This window comes from Musca autumnalis, unplaced genomic scaffold, assembly GCF_047663935.1.
Source record: "Musca autumnalis isolate F117 unplaced genomic scaffold, ASM4766393v1 scaffold_4, whole genome shotgun sequence".
Classification (NCBI taxonomy): Eukaryota; Metazoa; Arthropoda; class Insecta; order Diptera; family Muscidae; genus Musca; species Musca autumnalis.
The window spans coordinates 46,465,831-46,492,446 of NW_027411977.1; the positions used below are offsets into that span (position 1 = coordinate 46,465,831).

The window sequence follows — 26,616 nt, forward strand, 5'->3', positions numbered from 1 at the left end:
GGTACTGTTCTATGGGGGCTATATGAAGGTGTGGACCGATACCGACAAAATTCTGGGGGAAAGTTTTATACCCCTAAAGAAGACTACGTACCAAATTTCAGCCATTTTGGTAGGATAATGAAGCTAAAACCTTCAAAATACCGAAAATCGGGAGGTACCGTTCTATGGGGGCTATATGAAGGTGTGGACCGATACCAACAAAATTCTGGGGGAAACTTTTATACCCCTAAAGAAGGCTATGTACCAAATTTCAGCCATTTTGGTAGGATAATGAAGCTAAAACCTTAAAAATACCGAAAATCGGGAGGTACCGTTCTATGGGGGCTATATCAAAACGTGGACCGATATATCCCATTTTCAATACCAACCATCCTGTCAGTAATAAAAACTTCTGTACCAAATTTTTACTCTCTATCTTTAAAATTGCGAGCTGTATCTTGATTTCAACAGACAGACAGACGGACGGACTGACGGACGGACGGACAGACGGACATGGTCAAATCGACATAGAATTTTATGCTGATCAATAATATATATACTTTATAGGGTCTCCGACGAATATTTCGATGTGTTACAAACGGAATGACAAATTTAATTATACCCTCCATATGGTGGAGGGTATAAAAAAGTGGGCGTAAAAATTTCTTCTACATTTCAAACAAAGAATTATCGAAATCGGTCCAGCCGTTCTCGCCTGATGCCTTTACCAAGGATCGACATTTGATTTTTATTTATAAAGATTTATTTATATAATTTTTACATAATTGGACTTTTTCAAGGCGCGAAATGGTTTGCAGATGAGCAGCACCGCCACAGCATAAAGCAAAGGAAATCAAAAACCACTTTTTGAAAATGTGTTCGATTTCACTCAGAAATCCCCACATGTATAAAAAAAAAAAACAAATTGCATGTTCCAGAATCTGCAAAAATCTACAAATATTTACTACGATAACGATTTTTCCCTTATGTTATAAAAAAATGATAAAAGTTATTAGATTCTTGTTTTGGAACGACCAAAAATAAATAAGCTGACAGTTGGTTCAATATAAAGATATTTTTTATTAAAATCGTCTTTCAACTCAGCACAAAAAATATACTACAACACTTAAATGTAGATTGAACGATTGCTTGATTGTGTTTACTGTCACAGCCTAAAGTATTATTCTACTAAATACATAGTGTAACACATCAGTGATATCTCAACATCTTGCAATAAAAATTTGAAAATAACTGTTTTATAAATACTATGCCGCTAGTTGATATTACATTTTTAATACTTATGCGATTTGTAAAAATTTCCAAAGAAATCTAATCTAGAATTGTCGTTTCTAAATAAAATATTTTACAAGATTATTGCATCAGTTGTTTGCAAATATACATTGTATGTATATACATACTTCCTTCCATATGTATATATTTAGAGTATTTTGCCAAAAAAAAAAAATACAACATGATTTCTTCCATCAAATCGTCTTGTTTTGTTTCTATGGTTATTTGGTTTATGTTTTAGACGCCTTTCCTTTTAGTTATCAGGAATTTTTGCCACGTTAATACTAACTAAAAACGGTCATAGATTTGAGTATCATTTTCAATTTTAAAACCAGGAGCATCTGACATTGTTATACCCTCATCTAGGGGATCATATTGATTGCCATTTTCTAAAAATCGGTTCCTTCTGTAAAAAAAATTAAATAATCAATTATTGGGATTTGTATTTAAGTGTGATTTGCTCTTACCTTATTTCAATAATTGGCTTTACGGCAAATATCCAAAATATTATTGGCCCCTCAAGAGCATCAACAAAATCAGCAACAAAATACCAAATAGTTTCGCTGTTCGGATGTAAAACACTTTCAATATTCGATATAGTTTCGAAACAGGCTAATGTTATCATTAGCATCAGTAACCTTCCGTATTGATCAGCACTGAAAAACAAAAATATTTGTAATTTTAGTGACTAGTTCTTCATAAGGGATAATGATATTAAAGTTTTAAAATTACCTTTTCACCAAATCATCCTTTCGTGTGGGTTGATGTTGTAGAACTGATTTCATTTTATGCCATGTCGTAATGTAGTAGAATATATTCAAACACAGTAGCAGTATATTTAGGCCGTATAAATACAATAATGATGAGAAATTATTAGCTGAAATAAATATGGAAAGCAAAAAACTGATTAATATTAAGGAAAGTCAATTGTGCGGATTGTAATGATCTAATCGGAGAAACCCTATTTGACATTTAACTACATTTTAGCAATCTGTCAAACTATTATAATTCCAGGGAAGTATCTATTTAGCCTGGAAACAAATAAAAAGTAGCAGATGTTTGTGGATCAGGTAAAAAATTAAAACAAATCAAAGTTTTTGGATCTGATGGGTGGTAAAAATTAAAAAAAAATCAGAGCGATGGTGGGTGAAAAAATATTTTTTTAAAAAATCCACGTTTGTGGCTCAGATGATGGGTGAAAAATATTCTTTAAAATATCCACGTTTGTGGCTCAGATGGTGGGTGAAAAATGATCTGTAAAAATCCATGTTTCTAGGTGAAAAAATATTGTTTAAAAAATCCACGTTTGTGGCTCTGATGTGGGTAAAAAAATATTCTTTAAAAAATCCGCGTTTGTGGCTCTGATGGTGGGTGAAAAAATATTCTTTAAAAAATCCACGTTTGTGGCTCTGATGGTGGGTGAAAAAATATTCTTTAAAAAATCCACGTTTGTGGCTCTGATGGTGGGTGAAAAAATATTCTTTAAAAAACCTAAATTTGTGGCTCTGACGGTGGGTTAAAAAAATCTGTAAAAAATCCATATTTATGGCTCTGATGGTGGGTGAAAAATATTCTTTAAAAACCCCACGTTTGTGGCTCTAATGGTGGGTGACAAAATATTCTTTAAAAAATCCAAGTTTGTGGCTCTGATGGTGGGTGAAAAAATATTCTTTAAAAAATCCAAGTTTGTGGCTCTGATGGTGGGTGAAAAAATATTCTTTAAAAAATCCAAGTTTGTGGCTCTGATGGTGGGTGAAAAAATATTCTTTAAAAAATCCACGTTTGTGGCTCTGATGGTGGGTGAAAAAATATTCTTTAAAAAATCCACGTTTGTGGCTCTGATGGTGGTTGAAAAAATATTCTTTAAAAAATCCACGTTTGTGGCTCTGATGGTGGGTGAAAAAATATTCTTTAAAAAATCCACGTTTGTGGCTCTGTTGGTGGGTGAAAAAATATTCTTTAAAAAATCCACGTTTGTGGCTCTGATGGTGGGTGAAAAAAATATTCTTTAAAAAATCCACGTTTGTGGCTCTGATGGTGGGTGAAAAAATATTCTTTAAAAAATCCACGTTTGTGGCTCTGATGGTGGGTGAAAAAATATTCTTTAAAAAAATCCACGTTTGTGGCTCTGGTGTTGAGTGAAAAATATTCATTAAAAAATCCACGTTTGTGACTATGATGGTGGGTGAAAAAATATTCTTTAAAAAATCCACGTTTGTGGCTCTGATGGTGGGTGAAAAAATATTCTTTAAAAAATCCACGTTTGTGGCTCTGATGGTGGGTGAAAAAATATTCTTTAAAAAATCCACGTTTGTGGCTCTGATGGTGGGTGAAAAAATATTCTTTAAAAAATCCACGTTTGTGGCTCTGATGGTGGGTGAAAAAATATTCTTTAAAAAATCCACGTTTGTGGCTCTGATGGTGGGTGAAAAAATATTCTTTAAAAAATCCACGTTTGTGGCTCTGATGGTGGGTGAAAAAATATTCTTTAAAAAATCCACGTTTGTGGCTCTGATGGTGGGTGAAAAAATATTCTTTAAAAAATCCACGTTTGTGGCTCTGATGGTGGGTGAAAAAATATTCTTTAAAAAATCCACGTTTGTGGCTCTGATGGTGGGTGAAAAAATATTCTTTAAAAAATCCACGTTTGTGGCTCTGATGATGGGTGCAAAAATATTCTTTAAAAATCCACGTTTGTGGCTCTGATGATGGGTGAAAAAATATTCTTTAAAAAATCCACGTTTGTGGCTCTGATGGTGGGTGAAAAAATATTCTTTAAAAAATCCACGTTTGTGGCTCTGATGGTGGGTGAAAAAATATTCTTTAAAAAATCCACGTTTGTGGCTCTGATGGTGGTTGAAAAAATTTTTCTTTAAAAAATCCACGTTTGTGGCTCTGATGGTGGTTGAAAAAATATTCTTTAAAAAATCGACGTTTGTGGCTCTGATGGTGGTTGAAAAAGTATTCTTTAAAAAATCGACGTTTGTGGCTCTGATGGTGGTTGAAAAAATATTCTTTAAAAAATCGACGTTTGTGGCTCTGATGGTGGTTGAAAAAATATTCTTTAAAAAATCGACGTTTTTGGCTCTGATGGTGGTTGAAAAAATATTCTTTAAAAAATCCACGTTTGTGGCTCTGATGGTGGTTGAAAAAATATTCTTTAAAAAATCCACGTTTTTGCTCTGACGGTGGTTGAAAAAATATTCTTTAAAAAATCCACGTTTGTGGCTCTGATGGTGGTTGAAAAAATATTCTTTAACAAATCCACGTTTGTGGCTCTGATGGTGGTTGAAGAAATATTCTTTAAAAAATCGACGTTTTTGGCTCTGATGGTGGTTGAAAAAATATTCTTTAAAAAATCCACGTTTGTGGCTCTGATGGTGGTTGAAAAAATATTCTTTAACAAATCGACGTTTGTGGCTCTGATGGTGGTTGAAAAAATATTCTTTAACAAATCCACGTTTGTGGCTCTGATGGTGGTTGAAGAAATATTCTTTAAAAAATCGACGTTTGTGGCTCTGATGGTGGGTGAAAAAATATTCTTTAAAAAATCCACGTTTGTGGCTCTGATGATTGGTGAAAAAATATTCTTTAAAAATCCACGTTCGTGGATTGGTGAAAAAATATTCTTTAAAAATCCACGTTCGTGGATTGGTGAAAAAATATTCTTTAAAAATCCACGTTCGTGGATTGGTGAAAAAATATTCTTTAAAAATCCACGTTCGTGGATTGGTGAAAAAATATTCTTTAAAAATCCACGTTCGTGGATTGGTGAAAAAATATTCTTTAAAAATCCACGTTCGTGGATTGGTGAAAAAATATTCTTTAAAAATCCACGTTCGTGGATTGGTGAAAAAATATTCTTTAAAAATCCACGTTCGTGGATTGGTGAAAAAATATTCTTTAAAAATCCACGTTCGTGGATTGGTGAAAAAATATTCTTTAAAAATCCACGTTCGTGGCTCTGATGATGGGTGCAAAAATATTCTTTAAAAATCCACGTTTGTGGCTCTGATGATGGGTGAAAAAATATTCTTTAGAAATCCACGTTTGTGGCTCTGATGATGGGTGAAAAAATATTCTTTAAAAATCCACGTTCGTGGCTCTGATGATGGGTGAAAAACTATTCTTTAAAAATCGTTTGTGGCTCTGATGGTGGGTGAAAAAATATTCTTTAAAAAATCCACGTTTGTGGCTATGATGATGGGTGAAAAAATATTCTTTAAAAAATCCACGTTTGTGGCTCTGATGGTGGGTGAAAAAATATTCTTTAAAAAATCCACGTTTGTGGCTATGATGATGGGTGAAAAAATATTCTTTAAAAAATCCACGTTTGTGGCTCTGATGGTGGTTGAAAAAATATTCTTTAAAAAATCGACGTTTGTGGCTCTGATGGTGGTTGAAAAAATTTTCTTTAAAAAATCGACGTTTGTGACTCTGATGGTGGGTGAAAAAATATTCTTTAAAAAATCCACGTTTGTGGCTCTGATGGTGGGTGAAAAAATATTCTTTAAAAAATCCACGTTTGTGGCTCTGATGGTGGGTGAAAAAATATTCTTTAAAAAATCCACGTTTGTGGCTCTGATGGTGGGTGAAAAAATATTCTTTAAAAAATCCACGTTTGTGGCTCTGATGGTGGGTGAAAAAAATATTCTTTAAAAAATCCACGTTTGTGGCTCTGATGGTGGGTGAAAAAATATTCTTTAAAAAATCCACGTTTGTGGCTCTGATGGTGGTCGAAAAAATATTCTTTAAAAAATCCACGTTTGTGGCTCTGATGGTGGTTGAAAAAATATTCTTTAACGAATCCACGTTTTCTGGCCCGAAGTATCTCTGTAAACACTGTTTGTGGGTTTTCTACTCATACTTACCATTAAACCAGCAGGAGTCCTCTCCAAAACCAGGCTTATATTTATCAGGCATATTGGAGTTTTGTATTATCAGCAATACCGCTGTGAAAGCAGCTGGAACACCCCAGCCATAGGCTAGATATGTTACAAAATGATTTTCTCTGTTCACAATACTTTTCAGCAAATCAAAAAATATGACATTCAACCAAAAGAAAGATGCCACCATAAAGAGGTAGCCCGAAAAGCCTGCAATACAAACACATTTATCCAGTCAGAAGTGATAGACACACATTTAAGATCTACTTACCCACAAAACTGCACCACAAACCAGTCAACTGGGTATCCGAAATATAGGTGGAGGCCACTATAATATTACCAATGGTCAGCGAAACCAAAAAACACAGTAAACTATTTTCTTGTAAATTGATTTTTTCCGGTTTTACCACAATTACCAAAATTGTAAGAACGAGAAAAACTATCGATATGCAATCGGCTGAATGAGGAAACAAAGAGTAAATTATAAATCTTTAAATTTAATGGCATTGTGTGTGTAAAACCCACTTACCCACATTATTGAATAGCCTTGAAACTGAAATTGGTTTCGTTAAGGGGCAAATCATGGGACTAAGGACCCATGGACTACCACCCAATTCGACATTATCATTTCGCAGCTCGGGCATAAAACAATAATCACTTTTATCTAAGATGCGTAGATTATAGTAGAGCACCAGCGAACCATTCTCTAGTAAATTCCATTTTTCGTGCAAGTTCATCAATGGATTCAATGGGTAGGCATTATCACATGGTATACCCAGGACCATGGTAAATTCTTTGGTTATATCAACAATGCGACGAGTACCGTTTAACGAAATTACTTTCATGTTGTGATTAAATTTTGGCACCTCATAAAGTTCTTCACATTGTCGACTGCTGTTCGAGAGCATTTGTTTCGTAGGATGACAACAGAATTTTATACAACTTCGTTCACCCGGCCGACACACACAACCACGTGGATGTGGGTCCCTTGATATTCGATCCCCATCGTATATAATTTCATAGTCGTAGATGCTAACCTGTTCGGCAGGTATTATTAAATCGTCACCGTATAAATATGAACCATTTGCAAATTTCTGCGAGTGGCTTAAGTCGACAGTGTCTTCAAAGTTACAATATGAAACACCGTCCTCAGCATGGTAGACGTGAAGGCCACAGAGTAGGGTAATAAACTGTAGAATTTGAGGGCGCAACATTTTTTGAAGCTGAAAATACAATGAACAAAAACTCTTTTTAGAAACACAAGTATAAAAAAAATCAGCTTCGGGCGGGCCGGGAACTCTTTATACCCACCACCATAAAAGTCTTAATTAAAATTTTAGGTGGAAACATTTTCCGATCATGGAGACCCCAAATGACTAAATTATCTAATCTAATCTGAAAAATGTGTTCAGTCAGGTGAAAGGTACCGCCTATGGGACTATATCAAAGTGTCTACATATCTTAAGAATTTTTGGTGGAAAAGTTGTATAACTGCAGGGAACCTCAAAAGTCAAATTATGGGTAGTTCCGTCAAGCAATGTAGCTAAGACACTCAAAATACCGAAATTTGGGAGGTACCGGAGCTATACCAAAACATGGACCTATGTTGGCGAATTTTAGTTAAGAAGTTTCGTGACCATTAAAAATTAACATGTCAAATGACAGCTAGTTTTGTTAAAAATAGAGCTAAAATCCTCAAAATACAGAAAATCGGGAGGTACCGTTATATGGGGGCTATACTAACACATGGACCTATATTGACGATTTTTATTGGACAAGTGTCGTGGCCACAGAGAACCTTCAATGCCAAATTACAGTTAGTTCGGTTAAAAATTGTAGCTAAAATCCTCAAAATACCGAAAATCGAGAGGTACCGTTATATGGGGGCTATACCAAAACATGGACCTATCTTGGCGATTTTTGGTGGAAATGTTTTATAACAACTATGAACCTTAAATATTAAATAAGAGGTAGCTTGATTAAAAAATGTAGCTAAAATCCTCAAGATACCAAAAATCGCAGGTACCGTTATATGGTGGCTATACCAAAACATGGACCTATATTGATGATTTTTAGTAAAAAGTTTCGTGACCTTTGAGAACTTTAAATATTAAATTACAGTTACTTCGGTTAAACATTGTAGCTAAAATCCTCAAGATACCGAAAATCGCAGGTACCGTTATATGGGGGCTTTACCAAAACATGGACCTATATTGACGATTTTTATTGGACAAGTTTCGTGGCCACCGAGAACCTTAAATGCCAAATTACAGATAGTTCTGTTAAATTTTAGCTAAAATCCTCAAAATACCGAAAATCGGGAGGTACCAAAACATGGACCTATGTTGACGATTTTTAGTGAAGATGTTTCGTGACTTTTGAGAACACCTAATGTCAAATTACAGTTAGTTCGGTTAAAAATTTTAGCTTAAGTCCTAAAAATACCGAAAATCGGGAGGTATCGTTATATGAGGGCTATACCAAAACCTGGGCCGTAATAGCCCATCTTCAAACTTGACCTGCCTATGGAGAAAAGCGTTCTGGCTCAATTATTGTGCTATATCAAGAATATATATACTTTATAGTTCCGGAAATGTATATTTCAATGCGTTACAAACAGAAAAACAACTTAATATACCCTCCATACTATGTTGAAGGGGATTTTTGGACCCAAATGTATTATGAGCAGATCCAAACTTAAAAAAATATTTTCGTAGGTGGCAAAAGAAGTTTTGTAAGTTCTCAGCGTAAATGTTTAGGGGTTTGAGGATATCATATCCGGTCCATGGATATGCTATGTTTGGCAGTGTAAATGCCAGTAAATGTCGCCGATGAATAGCTGAGCCATCAAGGGCTGAGCCGTATGGTGCTAGGTTACTTCTATGCTCACCATGAGTTTAGGCATTCCATTCTAGGCAATGACCAGAGAGGTACAGTGCTCGACATTTTGCACGGCGAACGAAGATGCACCTACGAGGATAAAAGAAGATCGCCACAGCTTGCCAGATATCACCATTTTTGCACCCGGTCTGATAAGTGACGAGTCCTGGCAATCAGTTATTTCCCTTGGCTCAGACAATCTTCTGATCATAGTCATAGTAAACAAACCTCCCGTATTCATAACCTTTGACCTTTTGAACCATAGAAAAGCTGATTGGCAAGGGTTCAGAGAATTTACCAATCACCGCTTCAGAAAGCTGCCCATTCCCTCAGATCCTGAGATAATTTTCCGAGACATAATCACTGCTGTAGCCGGTCGCAACATATCTGCTGGTCGAATAGCCGACACTAGACCAGGCAACGGGACTAACAAATGAAGACCCAAGAGTTAGGGAACTTACTCTTGAAGTTAAAAAGGCTAGTAGGAGAACATTAGCGGAAAAAGCGGTTTGATCGCCTGAAGCAATACAACATTGGCACTGGATTAAGTAAATTATGGGTAACGGTTAAATATCTCTAGAATCCGAGAAAGAATGATGATATCACAGCTGTTACTTTCAACGGCGTGACAGTTACGACAGAGGTACGCCCGTTATTTTAAGCGACAATTTATAGAGCACCCCGAGAGTGATAGAACGAAGAGGAGTATGCAACGCCGTATAAGAGCTTTCTAATGGGAAGAGTAACCACCACAATTTACGATGAGGGACCCATCATCAGCAAAAAAGGCCGTGCGACCTAACAGTCATGGTGGCTCTTGACCTATAAATAGCCTTAGATACAGTCAACCATGACAAAGAGAAGACTTCCATCTAGCCGTATACGCCACTCGTTTGTGGCATTCAGAAATAAGAAGTCGAACAAGGAGTTCTCCAAGACGATGTGATATCTCAGGAACTATTTCACCTCTACCTTTCTGCAATTCCACACCCTACAGACGGCTTACATATTGTAATGTATGCGCATGACGATCTTGGCATAGGGTCTTATCGTCAATGACATAAATATGTTATAGACTAAATTTATGTGAAAATATATAAGTTTCCATAACAATCCTTGAAAGGACACAGGGACATCTCTCATATCAATGAGTGTACGCTGATTCAAATTGGCTCAATGGCCCACTTTTTTTAGAGAATATTTATATGACTGCGATACTCAGGAAATGTCACCTACATTACGCTAAGGGGTATTTTGCCAATGTTGCAAATTATAATGTTTTTGAATGACCTGGGAAACGAACCCGGCACAGAGTGTAAGGCGGACGTGCCTACTATTGCACCAAGGTGGCACTCAGGAATATGAAAACATCCACCGCAACATTGTTCACCACCCGAACGACTGAAATGAGGCTCCCCCTGAACATATTGGTCGATGGTGATCTGATTCCGAACACTATCTACCCCAAATATATTGGGTTTAACGTTCCACAGCATGTCTATTTCGTGCATGTAAGGCACAGCTTTTGCGACAAGATCAGAATTAGGAACAAGTCTCTCAAGTCATTGACAAGCAGCACTTGTGCTGACAAAGATCTATTTGTTGAACTCTTACAAAGCAATAGGCCAGTCTGTGGCAGTCGACACCAGTTTGGTATGTTAATGTTAGCGCTACTCTGTGGAAGAACAATCAAACCCGCCCGAATGCTGCTCTGAGGAGTGCAACAGGGCGCCTTCTCATGCCACCAGTGGACCATCTCCATGAGAAGACGATGACGTCATCACAACAAAATGTCGCCGATGTAATACTTGCTTGGGTATTACCACCGTGAGTATGCCTCCTACAATCTTGACTAGCAATCATAGCTATGCAGTTGCTTAGGAGTATAAATATACAGTGTGAATGCCGTTCTCGGAGACCACAATCCATTCATCGCAGCAGGGCAACGACACAATCCAGCCGCCTCAATTAGTATTGCCCCCAAATTGATGCCACATGTGGTGCATGTGGATTGGGACGACACGACATGATGCATTTGCCCATCCAAGCCCACTCACCTGTCTCCTGATTCTGTATGGACGCAGCCAGTCCAGGTTGCAGAATATTTTGAGTCTAGACACAGAAGAACCAGACAACTGAACACTTTATACAAGGGTTGCACGACAACTTTCTGGCCCAACGCTTCAACAGCCTCTTCTGGCGACGAAATCCGTTGACCAAGCCTGTTTTTTATGTGCGGGAATCAAATTAAGTCATTGGGTGCCAGGGTCAGAGCTGTACGGCGAAAAACCTATCACTTTTACGTTTTGTCCGGTCAAAATGGCGCTGCTTTGAATCGATGTGTGATAGTTCGCATGGTCATGGAGTTCGTTTTTCGAATTTATCAGGAGACTTTAGGAAAACAAATTGTATTTTACCACTAAGTTCTACGTTGCCGTAAAGCCGTATATTCGCCACATGCCAGAAGAAACAGGCGACCATTTCCTTCGAAGTGCTTCTTCCATGAACAAAAAAGACCTTCGAATACCCACACGGCCGATAGCTGTTTTATTTCTGTCTCATACGTATTGCACCAATCCACAAGAGCCTTCTTTGAGCGATGTTGTAGGTTTGGCGGGCAGTACAAAATGTGCTTTGTGACGTGCAGTCCCATGCCGCCCATTTTTCCGTTGGACCTCTCCCTCTAGAGCATAAATTTCCTTCCTGATGTGCCTGAATGTGTCGGTCACACCCAGCACATCGTGGTTTGGATGGCTCCCACGGTAATACCCAAGCAAGTACTGCAACGAAAGCATCTCATTGTGTTGCTGTACTGGAAGAATCTTTGCCTCCTCTTGTAGATGATCCACTAAGGTATTCTTGAGGAGGCACCCTGATGCTGTTCTCAGTGCGGCATTCTGAAAGGTTTGAAGATATTTCCAATTCGTATCACATAATCCCGGGGACCCCGCTGGAACCACATAGCTTACCACAGACCGACCTATCGCGTTATATGTGGTCAAGAAGGTTACTTTATTTGCACCCCAAGTGCTGTCGGCCAGGGACTTGAGGAACTTGTTTCTACTTTTCAGTTTGTTGCAGATAGATGTGGCGTGCGCGACTTGAATGTTGTGTCGAATGTGACCCCTAAAATTTTGTGGCAGTTTGCGGACGGAATCCTGCTACCGTCGACCACGACATTTAACTCTCTTCCAAACTGCGCTGTCCATTTGGTGAACAGAGTGGCTGTAGATTTTATGGCGGAAATCTGCATATTCCTCGGTGGTAACCTCGGTTAAATAGGAGTTCAGTCTCTGACAGATGTCTATCACACGGCGGTCTCTGGTTGAGTCCTTGACAAATATATGTGGAGATGACGTGCAGAGCTGTCGTCGTGCTGTGCCGCTTGCGGACTCAAGTTGATAATCGGCAACTTGATAGCTATTTCTGATACTGAGGAGGACTAAGACCTCAAGGGTCTTTGCTACGGGCGACAAAAGCGAAATCGGCCTGTAAGATTCACTTTTGCTGGCACCCTTGCCTGTCTTTCGTAGCGGGACCACTCTACCCATTTTCCAGACTTCGAGAATAATGAGGGTGGTTAGGGACAGGTTGAGAACTTTAGTGAGATGCTCAACTCCCGGCTCATAGAGCTGCTTCAGCATTACCATGGAGATTCCATCAGGGCCCAACGCTTTGGATGATTTAGCGTTCCTGATGGCATTCGCAACATCATCCATTGTAAACTGTGATAGGAATAGATCTGATGGGACGTAATACTCTTCTCTTCGAAATAACTTGTGCACCTCTTCGAGTCAATCAAGCGTAGCGTCGCCAAACTTGACTGAGGTTCTATCTTTCATCCTTTCAGGGTACGAGAGTGACTTAACCGTTGCCCACAATTCACTTATACCGGTTCCAATATTGCAACTCTTCAGATGATTTAACCACTTGTTTCGCTTGTGCTCGCCGACCAGCATATTAAATTCCAGTGTCAGATCCCAGACTCTGGGGTCATTGGGGTTGGCTCGACGAAGCTCATCATGCTCATTTGCTAATCCCGTCGCCTCTGGTGGGAAGTTTGGTCTTACTTCGGGTATTCGACCAGCAGGTCTATGGCGGTGCCTCGGAACGTCCTTTCGGCTACCCGAACATTAGAAGTATTGGGCAGTTCTCTGAAGCGGTGATTAGTGAACTCTCTGAAACTCGGCCAATCAGCTTTCCCGACTATCCAACGTTTCAATCTTGGCCGGAGGGTTGTCTGCTCAATGTCCTCAAATAGAGTGGACAGTGTGAAAGGCTTTTGATAAGTCAAGCGCAGCCGTCATTGTTCTATCACACGGTGGTCTCTGGTTGAGTTAGTTAGAAGGCTTGAACAGTTCTCTGAAGAGGTGATTATTGAACTCTCTGAAACTCGGCCAATCAGCTTTCCCATGATGGACAAATGTACGGCGTTCAGAGGTGATGAAATGGCGTGATCTGCTACTGGAGGCAGTTATGGGGAGATGGTCTGATCCAACAGAAATGACGGGTTGCCAAGTAACGTCATTTGTCAGACCAGGTGATGTATGTATTCAGCAGCTCAATTTCGGAAGTTCCACACCTGACTGCTACATATATTCCATGTACGGGTCATTAGAGACAGGCTCAAGCGAGAGTCTTTATTGGACATACTGGTGCAATAGGAATGCTAATCCGCCACCTCCACTTCTGGTGCGATCCTTACTTAGTTGGTGGAAAGTATGCCCAAGGATGCATCTTTCTCACGGTATATAACACGGTGATCTTGCATTGTCCATTATCCGTTCACATACGGCTTAATTTTTTTCTGGCGCAACGCCCGTTTTTGGACGACCCTCACGACCTTCGTATTAATTTCAGTTTTACCGTTGGTGAAGACTGCTTTCAATTAAGCGTAATCGCTTCTCAAATCCTGTACAAGTCAAAATGGGTCAATATGTTCTTACAACAGTTATAGCCTTACGGAATATTTTTCTCCGCAAACCTGGCATGTGTTTTCTGCTTCTTATGAATTTGGAGCCGCAGTATGAGTATGAAAGTTTTCAAAATTATTAAGGTTACAAACTCTTGAGTTGATATCTTAAACAACCCCAAGTACTTTGTAGGTCAAATCGCTTCACTTCCCATTCGAGACCACATTGGTATTATCTATTTTTTTTTCTGCTTTACTCTCAATATTTTTATATGTACCGCATTACTACCATTGTTTATAGTAACTAATTTATGTCTTAATTTAACATAATATTCATATAACGGAAGTTGTTAAGTTTTACTTCATACATACATACATACATATGTATGTATGTATTTATTGTAACAAAGTAACTAACCTATGCCCTCAAGCATGTTAATGACAGATAAAGTACACAGGCAGACAGTTAAACTTTGCCGAACTTTAGATATAAACTTCTCCAACAAAACAAAAATAGGTCATTTACATTTTGATAAGTGCTTAAAGTTGAAAATGTGAATACAGTTCTTCACTTTGTTGCTTTTTATTTGAAGTTTCAAACATTTGAAGTACCCATTTCTTCATTATGCTTAGGACTATAACGCTTCTAGCAGATTATTTCAATTATGTTCGTATGTTGTAACAAAAAATATTTAATGTCATCAAATGTTAAATGTTGTTCCTATATCCTAGAACAACATGTGGAAGGTTGTTATAAGTTGGTTTTAGCTCAAGCAATTGGAACACATCGAAATATGTCTCGAAGGGCTGATTCTATCTAGCTTTCGATGTATGTATGTGCGTCCGTACACCTATCTTAAGCTTGTAATCACGCTACACACATACATACCTGCATATGTTCCCACAACATTCCACGCCGATTCATATTGGTTCAATTATATGGGACCTACTTTTTATAGCCGGGTCTTGTCACCACTTGTAGAAAAGAAATTCAAAGAAATTCCCGATCAGTTTGTTTCTTTGGACACTTATGTATTTGAGCGAGCAATTGACACTTGGGCATAAAAAGTTTCTTGTTAAAGAACAAGAAACAAGGGAACTGATGAAGATCTGTAGCGAGATCTGAAACTATAGTCTTCCCTACCTTACCCCTTGGTAAACATCACCAATTTTTCCCACTAATAAATTAAAGTTGGGATTAAGCCTGACTATTTTGAAAAGCAAGATATTTTATTTATATTTTTTTCAACAGATAACATAATAACATTTCCTATGCATTAGAAACATTTCGATTCAGTCTAGCAGTTGCAGAGGAACTCAAGGTCAAAATTAAAAATTTTAGTTTTTTCACATTTTGCATCAAAATATGGATGTTTCTGAGTTTTTCACATTTTCTAACTATTTAAAAAAGGTCAAACACCAATAACCGAACCATAAAAATGTCATATATTTAAAAAAAAATTGGAAAACATTTTTTTAAATTTTTCCAAAAAAATTTTTAATAAAATTTAGTTTTTTTCCCAAGTTTAAAAAGCACCCCTTGGGTTTTCATAAAATTCATATAAATCTTAAAAAACTCGTATATTAAAAAATATGTCCATTTGTGTAAGTCCATATTTATATTAGGCAATTTTCCTTTCGGCAATTGTCAGTTATTATGGCTGCTGTTTAATGTCTTAATAATATTGAAAACTTTCATCCTACTACGGCTCCAAATCCATAAGAAGCAGAAAAAACACCTGCCAGGTTTGCAGACAAAAATATTCCCTAAGGCTATAACTGGTACAAGAAGATATGGACCCATTTTGACTTGTACAGGATTTGAGAAGCGATTACGCTTAATTGAAAACAATCTTCATCAATGGTAAAACTGAAATTAAAACGAAGGTCGTGAGGGTCGTACAAAAACGGGCGTTGCGCCAGAAAAAAATTAAGCCGTACCTGAACGGATAATGGACAATGCAAGATCGCCATGTTATATACCGTGAGAAAGAGGCATCCTTGGGCATACTTTCCAACAACTAACAACGTGCTAATTAAGGATCGCACCAGAAGTGGAGGTGGCGGATTAGCTTTCCGATTGCACCAGTATGTCCAATAAAGACTCTCGCTTGAGCCTGTCTCTAAAGACCCGTAAATGGAATGTATGTAGCAGTCATGTGTGGAACTGCCGAGATAGAGTTGCTGAACGTATACATCCCAGCCATAGCTGTTTCTCAGATTACGAGCCTGTGCATCATGAGATGTGGCATTCGGCCCTCGGAAACGACCAGAGGGGTACAGCGCTGGCTGAGCTCTTCATTTTCCTCGATCAATGAGGACGCCTTTACCAGAATTAAAGGAGAGTGTCACCGTTCGCCAGACATTGTGACTATTGTGTCACCTGGTCTGACAAATGCCGTTACTTGGCAACCCGTCATTTCTCTTGGATCAGACCATCTCCCCATAACTGCCTCCATTAGCAGACCACCCGATTCCATCAACTCTTTACGCCGCACATTCGTCAATCATGGGAAAGCTGATTGGCCGAGTTTCAGAGAGTTCACTAATCACCGCTTCAGAGAACTGCCCAATCCTTCTAATGTTCGGGTAGCAGAAAGGACGTTCAGAGGCATCATCACTGCTGCAGCCGCTCGTCATATACCTGCTGGTCGAATACCCAAAGTAAGACCAAACTTCCCAGCAGAGGCGAATAGCAAATGGGCATGATGAGCTTCGTCGAGCCCCAATGGCCCCAGAGTCTGGGATTTGACACTGGAAGTTAACATGCTGGTCGCCGAGCATAAACGGAACAAGTGGTTAAATCATCTGAAGAGTTGCAACATTGGAGCCGGTATAAGTGAATTGTGGGCAACGGTTAAGACACTCTCGAACCCTGAAAGGAGGAAAGATAATACCTCAGTCACGTTTGGCGACGTTACGTTGACTGACCCGAAGAGATGCGCAAGTTATTCGAAGAGAAGAGTATTACGTCGCATAAGATCTCTTCCTACCACAGTTTACAATGGATGATGTTGCAAAAGTGAATCGTACATGCCGATTTCGCTTTTGTCGGCCGTAGCAAAGACCCTTGAGGCCTTAGTCCTCCCCAGTATCAGAAATAGCTATCAAGTTGCCAATCATCACCTTGGATTCCGTAAGCAGCACAGCACGTCATCTCCACATATATTTGTCAAGTTCTCAACCAGAGACCGCCGTGTGATAGGACAATGATGGTGGCGCATGACTTATCAAAGGTCTTTCATACAGTCAGGCACTCCACTCTGTTTGAGGACATTGAGCAGACAACCCTCGGGCCAAGCTTGAAACGTTGGGTAGTCAATTATATTTGTTGACGCCAGTCGTACGTGAAATTCAGGAACAAGAAGTCCAAACCCCGTAGAGTGAAACAGGGGTTCCCCAAGATGGGGTGATATCTCCAGACGGCATCGAAATCGTAACGTATGCGGATGATTGCACGATCCTGGCGTCAGCTACCTTCCCTAATGACATCTGTCAGAGACTGAACTCCTATTTAACCGAGCTTTCCATATTTTTCTACGCGAGAAATATGCAGATTTCCGCCACAAAATCTACAGCCACTCTGTTGACCAAATGGACAGCGCAGTTTGGAAGAGAGTTGAATGTCGTGGTCGACTGTAGTAGGATTCCAACCGCAAACTACGCCCAAATTTTAGGTGCCACATTCAACACTACATTCAAGTCTCTCACCGACAAACTAACAATTGCCAAAAGAAAAATTGCCGAATATAAATATGGACTAAAAAACTATAATTTATATGGGATATTAAAAAAGTGTTAAACGGACGGAAAGGGACGGGTACAAAAGTATGTATCGCTCATTTACTCAAAGAGTGACATAACTCAAAAAAGGCTTTTTCTAGTAAACAATTTTTATTTTTTCTACGACTTCTATTTTAAAAACTGTTTTTTGAGCTTATGAAGTATTAAACCACTTAAAATCATGCTTGATCTTGCACAGAAATTTATCACTGATACCTGGCTAGCTGTTTACAAAATATGGTCCAAGTAGTTATTTTATTTTTTGTGTAATAATCTTTTTAAGTTAGGAAGTAAAATTTAAATCGTCAGCTTTAAACGCGTTTTTCTCGAAACTGAAATTTTTGAGATGTGTCACTCTTGGAGTAAATGAACGATATGAGCTGAAAAAAAACTCTTTGAAAACGGAACTTTGTTCCAAGCTGTTCCCTAAAAGTTCTAGTCCACTAAAGTTGGAATTTGAGTAAAATTTACTCACTGAATAAAAATAAAATAGTTCACTTCGTGTAAACGCCATGGTAATTTGTTGATAAAGTTCTTAAAGACAACAATCCTACCTATCTAACAAAAAAAAATAAAAAAATGGACACAATATTTGTTATAGTTTCTGAAAAAATAGATATTTCTTTCTCCAGAAATTTTCAAAAATAACGTATTTTTTCAAAATTGTAAAAAATTGCCGTTTTTAGAAGCACAATATTTTGACCAACTTTTTGGTTTATTAACGAATCCCATATAGAAATTAACAATCGTTGACGACCAAAAATTGGGGTTTCGGCCAGGAAAATCGATTCCTGAACCACTGTGCGACGATATGTTTTCCACTTCCAATTCATCGAAATATTAGGTTAATGTTTTGCCACAAAAGTAAAGTACTGTTACAAAATTCTATTCAAAAAAAGTCGTTAAATTATTCTTATCTGCACATTTAATTTGCAACTTGTTTTCTTTATTTATTTCAAATAGCAAACAGCGACAAATACCGTACCGGTAAATTTGAATAAAAATAAAGATATTATGCCGGGCACGTATAACGAAATTAGCATTAATATAAATAAATTTGGTAGTATGATTGTTGTTATTTTTAATTTCTATTATAATATCAGAAACCGCAATTCCAAAAACATTGGTTCAAGTTTTTGTTTGTTGTTGTTAAACAAATCTATGATACGCCGGAAAAACAATGACATTGATTCCATTCTGCATGATTACCTCACCCAAGTTGAAACATCGAAAAGAGGGAGGAAAACAAAAACAAGAAACGACAAAAAAAAAACAATTCAAAACTGGATTTTGATAAGTTTGTGGTCATGTTTTAAGATGTATGTATTTATTTCGTTTTTTGATTTTCAATTTTTCTATTATGAAGCAACAATATTTAGGCTGGGCTATTCACATTCTTAGGCCCATTGATTAATAACAAGAGGTGAGTTAATCATTTTGTTTTGCCATGCGTAACATTCATTATTACGTTTCTATTGCCACTTTAGTTGATGATTTACTTGATTTTAGAAACCGAGTTTTGTTATTTTCCTTTTAAACCAGTTATTTATGTTCCGTGTTGTAAGTTTTTATTAAATTTGCTTTATTTTTGAAGTTATACTTCTTGATTTTGTTGTTGTTTAGGTGCATACTTTTTGTTTGGTATAATAAATTTTAATCGCCCACAAGTTTTATTTTTGGCTGTAGTAACATTTGGTAAAATTAAAAACAAACAAACGAACTTTTCTATTGCGCACCTCTATGAACCGCTTCAAGCCAAGTTTAAATGATTACTGAATATTTTAAATCGGACTTACCTGTAAGTTAAGCTTATCATTCTCTCATCTAAAAAACTAAAAAAAAGTTGTTTTGAGAGAACCCAAAACAACCCAGTGGGAAAATTGGGAACATATTACATTGAAAATATATTTATTAACGCATTATAAGCAATACGTTCCAAAACGTATCCGTAATAATCGAGAAAAGAATATAATTGGACAAAAAGTGAAATTATTAAATATATTATAGAAGATGCGTTATAAAATATACCGTAAAGAATCGAACGAGTAATTCCACTTGACAAAAAATTCATATTAATTACCTGTTACATTCCCACTGGATACGACAAGGGAATGCAATGTTTCTTTTTGTATTTTTTGTAATCCCGTTATCTGCCGACGCCTTCAAGTCGCAGCATAAATTTGCCAGTTTTGTTTGTGTCGTGTAACAATAAAGACGTAATTTTGTAAAATGTATGTTTGGTAAGTATAATTTGTCAAAATGCCATATTCCTTTTTCTTATAATTTATAATTTTGAATTGTAGAAGTACTAAAATGTGAGGGATATGACAAAAAGGAGTACGAAAGAGACATAAGACACCTCATAAAAGTGCGTCAATTTAAAAAAGCGCATTTGGCCAAAAACAACGCAATAATTAATTTTAAAAAATTGTAATGAACTGTTTTAATTTCTGTTTTTAATGAATGAATATTTTTTGTATTCTCTGAATACTTTTTAACTACATAAAATCCTTATATTTCTAAATATAAATAAAAAATGAATTAAAATTAATGGTTTTCTATTTTAATCCAATAAATTACTTAAGACATACCGGGGGAATAAATTATTTATAAAAAGAGAATACATACATAATACGATGCATTCCAGTATATGAATTCCTTTATGTATTACTAAAGAACTATAAAAGAATATACCCATTGATTACACGATGCTTTCTATGGATACTATAAAGGAATATATTATTTTCCTAGGACATGCACCGTGTTACGAATAATGTATTCGGTAATCAATAAAACATAGTGGCTCTGTATTACCCGTTCGATTCCCATCGATTACATTTTCCCACTGGGAACATATTGATCATTGCGACTATTGCTCTCTTTGCCAATGTTTTTACTGAGTAATATGTGCGGTGGTGCTCAAAATATTTTGTGCTTTAGTCTCTCTGAGATAGTCTTTCCTTTGATAAACCACGACAGATGAGAATAAAGAGAACATATGTTGTTGTTGCAGTCACGTTAACGTATATGGGTGATCTTGGCTGATATGTGTATACTCTCTGGACAAGAAAGCTCAGTGTTGTTATTATTAGTGTTGTAAATTTGTTGAATTAAAATACTGGTTTTCTGTTTAATAAAAAGCTCTAGTATGTGTGCTTCATTCCGTGGTCTGAAAATCGATTTTAATCGGTACAATCCATCGATATCATGTTTAAAGCGCATTTACATTAAACGCGACTTAATAAAACACATTTGCTATTTAAAAGTCACAAAAAATGCTGCAAAAAGGCAAGTAAAATATTAGCTTCGTTCCCGTACTTTTTAATGGTAAAACTCGTAAAAGAGAGAACTGTAAAAAAAATTGATCAGCATACAATTGTAAGTCGATCTAACCATGTCCGTCCGTCCGTCTGTCTGTTGAAATCAAGATACAGCTCGCAATTTTTAAGATAGAGCGTCAAAATTTGGTACAGAAGTTTTTATTACTTCCAGGATTGTTGGTATTGAAAATGGGATATATCGGTCCACGTTTTGATATAGCCCCCATAGAACGGTACCTCCAGATTTTCGGCATTTTTGAGGTTTTAGCTTCATTATCCCACCAAAATGGCTGAAATTTGGTATTTAGTCATCGTTGGGTGTATAAAACTTTCCATCTGAAATTTGTTGGTATAGGTCCACGCCTTCACATAGCCCCCATAGACCGGTACCTCCCGATTTTCGGAATTTTTAAGGTTGTTGCCACAATAATCCACCGAAATGGCTGAAATTTGGTATTTAGTCTTGGTTGGGGGTATAGAACTTTCCCCAGAAATTTGCCGGTATAGGTCTACGCCTTCAGGTCTACGCCCCATAGAACGGTACCTCCCGATTTTCGGTATTTTAAAGGTTGTGGCCACAATAATCCACCAAAATGGCTAAAATTTGGTGCTTAGACGTCATTGATAGTATAAAACTTTCCACCAGAAATTTGTCGGTATAGGTCCACGCCTTCATATAGTCCCCATTGAACGGTACCTCCAGTTTTTCGGTATTTTGAAGGTTGTGGCCACAATAATCCACCAAAATGGCTGAAATTTGGTGCTTATACTGTATTGGTGGTATTAAACTTTCCTCCCGAAATTTGTCGGTATAGGTCCACGCCATCATATAGCCTTCATAGAACGGTAACTCCCGATTTTCAGTATTTTGAAGGTTGTGGCAACAATAATCCGCTAAAATGGCTGAAATTAGGTACTTAGTCTTCGTTGGGGTGTAGAACTTTCCCCAGGAATTTGTCGGTATATAGCCCCCATAGAACGGTACCTTCCTATTTTAAAGGTTGTGCCCACAATAATCCACCGAAATGGCTGCAATTTGGTACTTAGTCTTCGTTGGGGGTATAAAACTTTTCCCTAGAAATTTGTCGGTACAGGTCCATGTCTTAATATAGCCTCCATAGAGCGGTAACTCCCGAATGTGGTTATTGTGAAAATAAGCCACATTTTTTACCGAAGTTGCTGAAATTTTTAATTTTGTCTTCTTCATACACGAAGGGAAAATGTTCCATTTTACTTCAATACAAATCGTGGTGGAGGGTATAAAAAGTTCGGTCCGACCGAACTTAACGCCGATTTTACTTGTTCTTTAAAGAGAAGTGAACATTTTACAACTGTTTTGTGTACGAGAACGGGTTTTCGGGTAAAATGTGTAAAAGTCGTAAAAATTGTAAAAACTGTTTAGTTTTGGAAAAAGCTATTGTTTTATGAGGGCTGCACGAAAACTTTTTGGGCTTGGCAACACTGGACACTGTCCAGTGGTGGCACTTACATGGAAAGGTGTGACAATTATACTTCAACTTAAAAACACTCTAATAAAAATATTAGCTGTGTCTTTTTACGTGATAATTAGTAATAATTATTACTAATGTTGCAGATTTTGACAGTTGTATAAAGGAAAAGTTGCTGAAAAAAATGTTTCAGCAACATTTAGTAAGTAAAAAGACACCCCTATTGTTGTCCTAGGTCCATGGTACAATAATTTACAGGTAGAATTAAGTGCAAGCTGTTTTGATTCTCCCCCAATACTAGTGTCAAATTCCAAAAGACATTTCCCACGAATATCTCTGAAGATAAAACGGGAAGACTTCCCTAATATTAATGGAAGATTCTTCCAGTCCGAATGAACTGTCTCACATTGTATGACTCCACATATAATGTCGTTCCTTCGGAACAATTTCGTTATGAACTTTAGCCAACACGAAGTTGGCGCTCAAAATGGACTACACAATAATATACCCAATAGGGTTATGACTTTTTGACATATTTTCTCAAAAATGATTTCATGTAGTGAGAATGAATAAAGTATTAATACCTAAAATAACATTTATTCCATTTTATTATAGAAATTCTATGAAATGAAAAAAAAATCAAAAATTATTTCCTGTTGCACAAATGAATTGTCTTTTATGGCCTATTAATGCCCAATTTATATATATTCCATTTAAATTTTAAAAAAGGTCTCGCACAAACCACTTTTATTTTTTATGATATATGATATATATATATATATATATATATATATATATATATATATATATATATATATATATATATTACTAGCATGTGCCCGCTACTTCGTCAGCGAAAATGGTTATTTATAGAAAAGAGGGTGCAAACAGATCCCCGTTTTGTTTATTCCACAATAAATCCAACAACCGCCTCTATATCTCAACCCTGACCCCAGATTTTAAATTCAATTATATTCCTTCATATAAAACTAAATGCTTTTTTTCCAATTCTATATTTAGTACCTTTCCTACTCTTATAGTACGTATTTCCAAAGCAACCTGCATATTTCAACCGCACACACTAACACTGCCCCCATTACCAAAATTCAGAATTCAAACTCTATCCGAACACATTATGTATTAGTAAATGATACTTACCAAGTTTTTTGTATCTTTCGTTTACCTACGGAACACTGACCTCAGTTCCAAACTTCCGAATTTTAAATCTATCCCTAGACCCATGTCAATATTTAGTACCTTTTGTACGTTCTAAAGTATTTACAAAATCAACTGCACACAATATTTCCCATAATAACTTTTAGCAGGTACTTTCAAAACCACATCCACATCTTATTTAATAATTTTAGTATACTTATTGTACGTATTGCTAAAATTCAATACCAAAAAACCCTAATGCATAAACTTAGAATTTTAACACTATCCATACACCCAATACAACATTTAGTACCATTTGGCACTCTTATAGAATGTATTACCAAAACCGATTCAAAACAGTGACTCTAATTTCAGAAAATCACTTCCATACCTAAACCCAATACCCAATTTAGTACCGTTTAGTACTTTTCGTAGAACCATCTCCACATATCAACCCTACGAAAGCTATCTTCATTCCAAATATCAGAATTACAACCTATACGAAAATTAGTGTCATTTAGTACTTTTCGTGTATTTTCTGTACGTATTTCCAAAAACCAACTCCATTTTTCTACGCTACGCAAAATGTAGTTCCTTACCACTAATACCAAATTTAGTACCATTTACTTTTCGTACCCATAAATACGAATTTCCAAAACTACCTCAATTTCAGGATTCAAGCTCTTTCCGTTCACCAAAATACAAATTGTACCAAATTTAGTGCTTCTTAGTCCTTTTTGTACCCATAATCACGAATTTTCAAAACTACGTTAATCCTAAATTCCAATAGTCATCATCAGTGGCCCGGTTCGTCAAATACAAACGGTACCATATTTAGTATCTTCTAGTACTTTTCGTACCGTCCCCTTTCGAATTTCAAAAACCCAGCCTTATCTGTACTTTTCGTACAGTTCCCTTACGAATTTCCGGAAACCCAGCCTTATCTGACACCTTCGGACCAAGTTTGACCCTCACCCAAAATTTCAAGATTCTAGCTTCAGGCGTTTCGTCTGGACGTTGATGAATAATAAAGTCAGTCAGTGAGTCAATCACATTACTCTTTTATTATTATAGATAATACTATGATAATAGCTCGTTTCCACTGACGTCGTTCGTTCTCTATTCGTCGTTCGACCCTCAAATACAAATAAATTACTTGATTCCCCATACAAAATTATGAGAACGAACGAAGATTTTTCAATGTTGTTCAAGTAGAAATACTCTCCGAACAACGATAAAATATGTCCCATCCCTAACAAACGAGAGAATTTATCGAAAAAAATAATTATGACATGTCTAAATTCAAAATTGAAAAATTTGTTGAAAACCCAAAAACTTTTAGAAAAAAGGAAAAAGATGAATGAAAATTAATGAACTAAACATTTTATACAGATGCAGAGGGAAGATGTTTGTGTTTCCTTCTTAATTCCAGACACATTTCTTGTCCATTAGTTCAAAATCGCGTAAAATATCAGAAACAAAAAGGAAACAAATAACTGAAAGTCTGTATACACAAACATTGTTTTGACATGTCTCTCTCTTTTTAATTTTGAAAATAGAAAAATATATGTAAAAATATATTGAAAATACAAAATTATTCAGAATTTATGAAAAAAATGAATGAAATGTGTGTAGATAAATATAGAAGATACATTTGAAGGAATGTCTATTGTTTTTCCTATCCATTTAATGTACATATGTATATTTTAAGTGTTTTTGGTTCAAACTTTCGTAAAAACAAGGAAACAAATATAAAGGAAATTTTGTTTATGTTTCTGTTAATTACGAATGGTGTCGTGGAAACGGGTTAATTCGTGTACGTCGTTCGACAGGCGAACAACGTAATTGAAACGCTCGTGTGAACATGACATAAAATTGAGGAGAAACAAACGATTATGTCATTTTGGTTATGACGTGTGCCCCATACCTTTCTTCAGTGACTTCAAAAATTTTTCAAAAATTCTGAAAAATAAAAACTTTAAAAGCTTTTTTCGGAAGTTTTTTTATCGAATCACTTTATAATTAAGATTTTACGCAATCTTAGGTTAAAACTCATCAGAACTATCATACAGGGATACGAGAATGTAAAAAAGTTATAACCCTAATACCCAATATCGACCTTCACACTGCGATCTTGCATATTGTGAACATATTTGTGTAATTTTTACAGTGATTCATTCGACTTGCTTTGTTGTCTGTTTAGTTCAAATCTAGTGACTCATTTTAACACAGTTTCAGTAGGCCAATCGAGCTAAAACTTTGCACAGTTTTCAGATTTGGATGACAATACATGAATATGAAACCAAACAATTATGGGCCCTTTTTTGAGAGAAGTCTCCCTTGTCCCTTATGGGATGCTTGTGGAACAATTATTATGGGCCCATTTTTTATTATAGCCCCCATATAGCAGTACCACCCGACTTCAGTTATTTTGTTGCTTTTATTTACATTTTTGGCCCGAATTTGCGCCCAGGAACTTCCACACACAAAAATTATGAACATAGGTCCAGGTTTTGGTACAGCCCTTCATTTTTATGTTTTTATATATATTTGTTCAAATTGACTGTAAATTGGTATTTGGGATTCCAAGCAGTTGGAAATCTACTGCACCAAAAATGTATCACATATATTGATCGGCTTTGCTCTCGAATACATTTACATCGATGTTTATGTATGATGCATTAATCAATCTAGTTATACCCTACACCACCATGTGGGGAGGGTATTATAAGTTGGTTTTGCCCAAAAAGTTTGTAACGCAACGAAATAATGGTCGTAGACCCATACTTATATATACCAAAATGATTGTTTCGACGAGCTGAGTCGATCTGGCTATGTGTGTCCGCCCGTCAGTCCGTCCGTCCGTCTGTCCATCTAAACCTTGTAATCACGCTACTGGTCGCAATTTTGATCGGATCGTCACGAAATGTTGGGTGTTGATGAGGGTCCCGGAGGGGAAGAAG

At 36.7% G+C, this 26,616-nt stretch overlaps 2 protein-coding genes across 5 annotated transcripts in view; both read right to left on the reverse strand.

Moving 5' to 3' along the window:
* Positions 1-26,616, reverse strand: part of LOC141403880 (G-protein coupled receptor Mth2-like) — a 536,210-nt gene that overhangs the window by 427,308 nt on the left and 82,286 nt on the right. The window lies entirely within an intron of this gene.
* LOC141403878 (G-protein coupled receptor Mth2-like) lies at positions 1,036-19,504 on the reverse strand. Of its 2 annotated transcripts, none has more exons than XM_073986940.1 (7): positions 19,362-19,504; positions 6,685-7,378; positions 6,427-6,612; positions 6,141-6,365; positions 2,002-2,146; positions 1,737-1,925; positions 1,036-1,675 (listed from the first exon to the last, which is right to left on the reverse strand). In XM_073986940.1, exons 2-7 carry the CDS (start codon positions 7,367-7,369, stop codon positions 1,558-1,560), a joined length of 1,548 nt encoding a protein of 515 aa, XP_073843041.1. In that variant the 5' UTR covers positions 7,370-7,378; positions 19,362-19,504; the 3' UTR covers positions 1,036-1,557. The 2 variants fall into 2 exon arrangements, with proteins under 2 accessions (XP_073843041.1, XP_073843042.1); XM_073986941.1 differs by having other exon boundaries at positions 19,467-19,498.